General features: G+C 37.6%; 1 protein-coding gene across 1 annotated transcript; it reads right to left on the bottom strand.

The window, feature by feature from the left end:
• Positions 1-7705: 7705 nt before the first annotated feature.
• LOC141657392 (uncharacterized) lies at positions 7706-8116 on the bottom strand. The gene has a single exon (XM_074464620.1). It carries the CDS (start codon positions 8114-8116, stop codon positions 7706-7708), a length of 411 nt encoding a protein of 136 aa, XP_074320721.1.
• Positions 8117-8993: the final 877 nt, after the last annotated feature.

Raw genomic sequence — 8993 nt, 5'->3', positions numbered from 1 at the left:
TTTGTCAAAGAAATAAGGAGCACAAAATAAACTCTGCTTTTCTAGAGTACCCTTGCTACATATAGGGTTACTCTCAATATTCAAATGTTAAATCAAAGCTAAATGCCAAAGTATCTAATGCCAAACATAAAAAAATGGCACGAAATATTCCTAATTGTCAAATGTTACAAAAATAAGGGAAGAAATAACCCAAAAAGAAAACTACCGTTATGAAACTCAACTACCTTGATCCCTTTATCCATTTATGATCCTATCTTTGTTGCATGGTGCGGAAGGGACGACCCTTATTCTTGTCTAGGCAAGAAGGGGAATTCCACGATCCTGCAGTGTTTTCTAACACCATAATAATGAACTTGCTCTTGGCGAAAGCATTTAGCAATTGTGGACGAAAGTAGCCTAGCATAACACAACTTGGAGGTGACTTTTTTGTATCCACTTAGACTTAGTAACTTGGAGAACTAATATCTATGGTGGAATGTTTACCTTTAAATTGCTTCCCTTGTAGATGATTTTCGCCACTTAGATGAGGAAAATGGCTATTCTTTTGTATATGCATCATTTGACGTATTTCGTATGCTTAATGTTTGGATGCACTGCCATTATGGAAAGCCCCACCTTGCCTTGCAAGAAAGCATCTTACCTCATAGATGTCTTGTTGTGAGTTGAAGGGGTGGAGTGAGATGCGCTAATTGTCTAACATCGGCTATGTTATTAGAGTAGTTTAAATAAAGGTCATAGTTTTAGTCACCTCTTTACTCGGGACGAGCAAAGGTTCGGTTTGGGGATATTTGATGTGACTCGTATTTATGCACATTTAGTCCCCAAACTAGCCTCGTTCCTTTGCTTTCTAGCATGCATTAGGGTCGCTTCTTATCTTTAGCTTCTTATTATGTGTATTCTATGAGGTTTTGTACCCTTGGTAGGAGAGAAGTGCTAGCCTTGCTAAAACGGAGCAAAACGGAGCAAAATTGATCGCATCTAACAACCAAGCAACAAGGAGGAGACCAATACTAAAGGCCTAAGTCAATAAAACAAGTAAATGGGCAATGATGAAGGACCCCAACGATCTATGAAGGACTCCCACGAGTTAAGTGGTAGCCAAATAAATGAAAGAATAAGGAAAACTGCACTTCAAGACGTGCCTCCCAGAGCCAGGTCGGGCGTCCTAATGCCGAGGATGGGCGTCCCCAAACTCAGCTCGAGCATCCCAAGGCAGGACGAGCGTCCCTTAGTGCAGGAAGAGCGTCCAACAGAATGAGGTTGTGCATCCCAAGCTAGGACTTGCAAGGCGTTGGACTTCAATGAAGTAGCTTAATCGTCATGTAAGCCCTTAGTTAACCTAATGCTTGTACTTGGAATAAATACTCCTTTGTAAGAGGAGATAAAATTAGTATATTACATGAGACATTAGAGATTAATTAGAAATCTATTAGCTTAATTACATTCAAATCCTTCTTTAATTATTCAATCAATCTTAGATTTAGTGGGGTATTAGAAGATTACTTGGGTTTTGTATTGGAGATTTGACAACTGTTCATCAATCATAGATTTCTTCTATTATTCTTTCCTTTCCATTTGCTCATCTTAAGATTGGTATAATTTCTTCACTCTTTACTTAATTATTGCTTATTGCTTTACTCTTCCTTCATGTTTATAATTGTTAAGATGATTGACAACATTGTTAACATGTTTTTCATGATAATAAGTGAGTAGTTCCCTAGCTAGGCTTAGTGGGGGGATTAGGAGAACTAATCATGGGGTAGATTTGTAATACCCCGTATTTTGATAATAATTATATGAATAATTTATGTAATTCAAATAGTTAACTAATGGCATTTCTAATAATAGTTGTAGATAAGACGTTAATTAAATAATAAAATGAGTAAGCAAGTCGGTAATTGGGCTTAGCTAATAATAGGGCCTTGGGCCGTGTGCTATAATTGTGTGGATAGATTTTAATGGCTTAGTACGAGTAGTAGTTTGGAATTGTTTCGGAATTTAATAATAATATTAATAAGGAGAATAATAAAATAAGTAAAGGTAATAGTAATTATAATATTAATAATCCTAGTAATATTAGTAATAAATTAATAAAGGGAGTATATGGTAATCCTACTTATGGAAAGACTAATATAATATGTAATAGTAATAATAGTTGTAGTAGTTGTAATAATAATAATAATAATAATAATAATAATAATAATAATAATAATAATAATAATAATAATAATAATAATAATAATAATAATAATAATAATAATAATAATAATAATAATAATAATAATAATAATAATAATAATAATAGTTATAATAATAATAATAGTTATAATAATAATAATAATAATAATAGTTATAATAATAATAATAATAATAGTTATAATAATAGTAACAATAATAATAATAATAATAATAATAATAATAATAATAATAATAATAATAATAATAGTTATAATAATAATAATAATAATAGTTATAATAATAATAATAATAATAGTTATAATAATAGTAATAATAATAATAATAATAATAATAATAATAATAATAATAATAATAATAATAATAATAATAATAATAATAATAATAATAATAATAATAATAATAATAATAATAATAATAATAATAATAATAATAATAATAATAATAATAATAATAATAATAATAATAATAATAATAATAATAATAATAATAATAATAATAATAATAATAATAATAATAATAATAATAATAATAATAATAAGTGCCGTCTTGGGTTTACTCAGGCTTTGAAAGGGGCCTTGGATGAGGTGTTTGATACACCTAGTGATCTCTCCCGCTGGGTTCGTTTGCTAGTTCTACCACTTTGTTTGCTTCGGACTTTCGTTCCTCGGAGTAATCATGAGTGTCGGTCTTCTATTCGGCGTCAGCATCAGGAGGAGAGCATTGTCAGGGCTATCCTTGCTTGGGAGGCACCTGGGGGGTTTGCAGTTGTTGTAGGAGTGTTTTGATAAGGGTCCTTCTTCATTTACTGTGGATGAGGATCTGGATTTGAGTGAGCTTAACCTCCGCCAATGTCGGCGGAAGATTTCTGATGGCCACTATACTGCTGCTGTCCGGGTGCTTTCTTCCTCTGGGGTTGCCCCCTACTCCGATGCCACTTTTGTGGCCCTGCGTGAGAAGCATCCTGTCGCCCCGCCTCCTTCTTTGCCTCCCTTGTCTGGGGATCATCATCCTCTGGTTGCCTCTTCGGCGGTGGTCTTGGATATGATTCGGAGTTTCCCATGTGGTACTTCTTGTGGGAGGGATGGTTTTCGTGCCCAGCACCTTATGGACTGTTTAAGTGGCGCTTCTGTGGCTATCTCTGACGATTTGATCACTTCTATTACTAGGGTGGTTAATCTTTTTCTTCAGGGCCGGTGTCCTCTTCCTCTGGGTAAGTACATTGCCAGCGCCCCTCTCACGCCACTCGTTAAACCGGGTGGTGGAGTTCGTCCTATTGTTGTTGGTACGGTCTGGAGACGGCTTGTCTCTAAGGTTGGTGCTTCTATGGTTGGTCCGTCTTTATCTTCTTATTTTGGTGGGCTTCAGTTCGGGGTAGGTGTGTCCGGTGGAGGAGAGGTTATCTTGCATGCCTTGAACCAGCTCATTGAGGCTCAAGGGGGCTCAGGTGGGGCTTTCTATGTTGCTGGTTGATTTCCAGAATGCGTTCAACGTTGTTGATCGTTCGACCATGCTTCAGGAGGTTCGCCATCGTTGCCCGGCTCTCTCGCGTTGGGTGGAGTTTTGTTATTCCAGCCCGGCCCGCCTTTTTTTATGGGGAGCACTGCTTGTGGTCTTGTCAGGTTGTTCAGCAGGGTGATCGGTTGGGCCCTTTGCTTTTCGCTTTGGTTTTGCATCCTTTAGTTTGCAAGATTCGGGACACTTTTGACCTCACTTTGAAGGCGTGGTACTTAGATGATGGCACCATCGTGGGTGATACTTTGGAGGTGGGGAAGGTCTTGGATTTGATTATGGTGGATGGCCCTCGCTTTGGATTGCATCTTAATGTCTCCAAGACGGAGGTCTTTTGGCCTGTTATGGATCCTCGGAGTCGACTTCCTGGGGTTTTCCCCCCTTCTATTTCTCGGCCATTGCGTGGTGTTACAGTTTTGGGTGGACCTGACAGTGCTTGTTCTGATTTTAGCAGTGGGATTGTGGCGAAGAGAGTAACCAAGACCATTGAGCTAATGGATTTGGTTGCGAGGATTCAGGACCCGCAATGTGAGTTGCTTCTTCTTCGAGCTTGTACTGGTATTTCCAAGCTTTACTTCTCACTTCGTACTTGCTCCCCTAGTGTTTTTCGGTCTGTCCATCTTCCTTTTGATGCCGCTCTTCGTTCTAGCTTGGAACGTTTTGTCACCACGTCAGGCCCGGGTTTTGGGGATTGGCAGTGGCGCCTTGCCACATTCCCTTTTCAGGTTGGTGGGCTTGGTGTCTATGCGGCGGGAGATGTTTTATTTTATGCTTTTATTGCGTCCCGTTTGCAGTCTGCTGGTTTACAGGCCAAGCTCCTCGGCCCATCTGGTATTGTAGCTGCTGGCCCTGCTTTTGATGATGCCGCACAGGCGTTTACTGCGACTACAGGATCTGGTATTTTAGGTGACCCTAGTGAAATTGCTGCCCCCAAACTTATGAAGAAATTGGCAGATATTTATTTCGCGACGGTTGCTGCTGCCTCAGAGTCTGTTTTCTCTTTGACATCACGCCAGCTTGCTTTATGGCAGTCTCAGGAGGGTTCTCACTCCTCTGATTGGTTACGTGCGGTTCCTATCTCGGGGTTGGGTCAGACTATGAACGGGAGGACCTACCGTAGTGTGCTGGGGTATCGTCTGGGTGTTCCGTTATTCACGGTATCTAGGCCCTGTCCGGCTTGCTCTCGGGTTTTTGCTGAGGATGTTTTTGGGGACCACGCTGTTTCTTGTACTGGTACTGTGGGCGTTAAACATCGACATAACCTTGTCCATGACACTCTTTTCTACATCTGCTATAGATCTGGTATTTCTGTGGGAAAGGAGGTTGATATCGGTTTGGTTGATGGACATGGTGGCTCTCTTCATCCTGCGGATTTATTGCTTTATTCTTGGGACAGGGGGCGTGATGTGTGCGTTGACTTGACAAGTTCTTCTCCTTTGACTAAGACTGGGATAACGGATTTTGTGCCTGGCCGGGTTGTCGCTGATGCTGCTCAGCGAAAGTGTGCTAAGTATGGGGATTTGTGCGCGGTAGCGGGTTATGGTTTCCTTCCTTTCTCTTTCTCTTCACTTGGGGAGCTGGGTTCGGATGTTGTTGCCTTGCTCAAGCGGATCCAGAAATTCTTGGTATCTGAGGATGCGGGGGCTCGGGTGGCCGCTTACATTTTTACTAGACTTAGCTTTGCTATTGCTAAGGGTGTGGGAGCCCAGATTGTCTCTCGGCTCCCCACCAATTTCATGTAAACTTTTATTTTTCTTTTAATGAAAGTTGTGCGCATCCTTCTATAAAAAAAAATAAAAAAAAAATAATAATAATAATAATAAAGAGAGAAACTTTCCTAAAATAATACTACCTTACTACTATATATATCATGCTAGCCTATTCATAAATCACTTATTCACTTTTACAACATCACATAAAAGTTAGGGAGGGAGAGGGAGAGGGAGAATAAGAAGGAAGATAAAAAGGGAAAAGGGAATTAGGTAATCAATTTGGGGATTTTAGCATCTACTTGCATTAGATTGAATCTTTTATTTTGTAAGTTCATCTTTAATCTCTTAAAGTTTTAATCATTAATCCTTATAAACATGTTTTAATTTTAGTTCGTCAACTAATCATGTCTAGATTAAATATAATCATCTATAGGTAAATTTGTGACAGTTTTGTTAAAGAATAAAGTTACAGCAATTCTGTAAATCTGTAAGTTGTCTTAAACGAATTATCAGACCATCTTAAAGTCGATGTCTTCGAAAACGTAAAGAATAGACTTAGGTTAATTTCAAGCCTAGTTGATGCCCGTAAAATTTCGTTGCAATTGACCATGTAGATTTTCCAGAATAAATTCTTTATTAACATGTCGACTGAGAAACCGCGAATGCACTAGTAGTCTAAAGTTTAATTCGTAAACCTAATTTATAAATTGAAATTTAGTTGGGTCTTTTTCATATATTAACTTTGAAGAGTCTAGATGATGGCAGGCATTGGAATTTATCAAAAATAATATGTTAAACTTGTTTTATGAATCAATACTTTTTATGCGACGGAATCCGTCAGTATTTATAAAGCTTTCAAGAACACCTGGATAAGTCTTGAATTTTAGGAAAGTGTATTTCACAAGAACTGTAGATATGTGTCTTAGGGTTCCAACTCCACTTGTCTTGCATCGTTTGGATTTTTATTGAATTAATTATGAATTTTATAGCAAGACTGAACTGTGCTGTAAAACGGTAGAATTAGAGATTTAGCTTTGAAGTTGTCAAAAGTTTTAGGACGTGATGGGCATAGGATAAGTGCATGATTAGTTGGTTGATTATTGGTTATATAGTAATTGTACATAATTATGTTATCTAGGTTATGAATTTGTAAAGAATTACTTTTGATTGCTTGTGTGACTCGCGTGACTCGAAGATTTGCGAAAAGGTAGGATAACTACTCAAATCGTCTTGTCTTTGTTGGTTTGTTGAATTTATAAAAGTATTCTGAAATTGGATGGATTAATGGATGTGGATTATATATCATTGGATTGTTTATTGTTTGATTATTTATATTGGAATTTCGTTTGCATTGGATACCTCAGCTCGTGTCTGAGATGATTTTTATAACTGGCATGGTGTATAACTGAATACCTCAACTTCGGTTGGGATGGTGAATACCTCAACTTCGGTTGGGATGGTGAATACTTCAACTTCGGTTGGAATGATGAATACCCCGGGCGAGGGATTGGCAGGAGGAACGGGTGTTTCGGGTGATGAGCTCAATTGTGTTTGCATTATATATCATATCATTTCACTTTGGCTTGTTATTGGTTATTCCTACTCAATCTCGCGGTTGACAGTGTATTCGTGTACAGCGGTGATGAACCATAATGGGGAGTAGATTTGACAGGTACTAAAAATTAGCTGACTTGGGAGCTATGGGATGCGTGAGGACTTGGCCAATCTACCTAGAAATCTAGACCACATAGATTATTAGATCACTTTATTTATTTCTGCTGTGAGTTGTAATTATTTTATATTAAGTTTTAGTTGATTAATTTGTAATACATGTGTATTCATTAAAGTTTTAATTTAAAGTATTTTGGTGAGTTGGACTTTGTTATTCACTACCTCGGAAAACCGAGATGGTAACAGTCCTATTTATTTGGGAATGTCTAGCTAAAGGCTCCTGAATAAATGGGGGTGTTACACAGTGGTATCAGAACAAAACGATCCGCATGCCTAACCAATGAATAATAATGAACTTAGGATGTGTCTAAATAAAATGAACCCCGGGTAGGAACTGTTAGGAGCCCCTCTTAGAACGGTTAAGAAAGCGCGCTTAATTCGTACTTGTGCCCTTCCAGTTTTGAACCGGTTACCTTGAGAGATATTACAGTGTGTGGGGTAATTTAAAATGAATATTTTTTTTTGGTATAATGTAAAATTTTATTAAAACACAATAAAATAGGACATGGAGTACAGTTCTTTGTGCTATTACAAACGGCAACAGTCTAAGAGAATTACAGATGAATATCTAAAAGCTTCAGCCAATCTTTATCCCTATTAGGCATTCTAGGACTAATCTTTTGCAACAGACGAGCCCTAATGCAACGCTTCAGATCAGTTATCTTCTTAGCAGGTACAGTAAGAGCAAGGTTCAATCTGCAAGTATTCCTTTCCTGCCAAATGTAGTACCAGCAGGCCATACAAGCCATCCTGCACACAACTTTCTGCAATTTAGAGTAGCCATTCTGGTGTTGAAAATGCAAGTGCAGCCACTGCTCAATTCCAGTAATAATTTGAGAGCTATAACTGCAAGACCTAAACTGGTGGGTGTGAGTCTCAACAGCTTGGTCACATAAGACACAACTGTCACTAGTACAAATCCCAAGATGCTTCAGCTTCTCCCTGGTCTGCAATCCCCTCTGCATAATTAACCAACCATTGAATGAGTGCTTAGGCAAGCTCCAATTATCCCAAACAGTTTTATACCACTGGACAGGGGGGTGTGGTTCCTGTAACAAGTGATATCCAGACCCAAAAGAGTACCCCTTAGAGCTAGGTACCCATTGACCATTCACAAAACCAGCTTTTAAAGTATCTTTAACTCTACAAATATTTCTTCAATTCCAATTAGAATCAGGAGGAGGAGAATAAGAATGCCAATCAGCCTCTTTCATATAAACATGGTCAATCCAGAGCACCCAAAGCCTGTCAGCCTTGGTGTAAATCCAATTAACCAATTTTCCAACAGTTGCAATTTAAAATGAATATTGTTTATTTTGTTTTGGATGTTTTTTTGCCTTGTTTGAATGTTGTTTACATTGATGATTGCGGTTACGGGGACGTACTTTGTTTTTACGGAGAAGGATTGTGATATGGTTTTTAAGCATTGTTATAACATGTGGATATGATAAAAGTTTATGGGCATGTATGTGGGAGGTGTAATTATGATTAACATGTGAAGTATTCCGGAAGTTGTGTGGAATTGTGAAGAATGTGACTTGGTTGATTTCTCAGAATTTTATACTTAATTGTTTTGGCTGCCATTTATTGCCTGTTTAATATCCTTAGACGAAATTTTTATATGTGATAGCCTTATGCGTTATCTTTCATATGCCACCGGTTTCATGCTTAAATAATATATAGTTTAGGAGTAATATATATTTTAGTGGACAGTGGTCAGAATATTCCTGTACAGTTATATTTTCGGCTCATGTTTTTGTAAAAATCGCCATTTAAAAGTTACTTATTGATTAGGTATGATTCCAACTCCAATGTTTAAAATATTCGTATATGTTTCTAAAT

This window comes from Silene latifolia, chromosome 1 (assembly GCF_048544455.1).
Source record: "Silene latifolia isolate original U9 population chromosome 1, ASM4854445v1, whole genome shotgun sequence".
In the NCBI taxonomy this organism is placed as follows: Eukaryota; Viridiplantae; Streptophyta; class Magnoliopsida; order Caryophyllales; family Caryophyllaceae; genus Silene; species Silene latifolia.
Note: the sequence above shows the minus strand (reverse complement) of the source record. Positions and strands in the feature narration are given on the sequence as shown.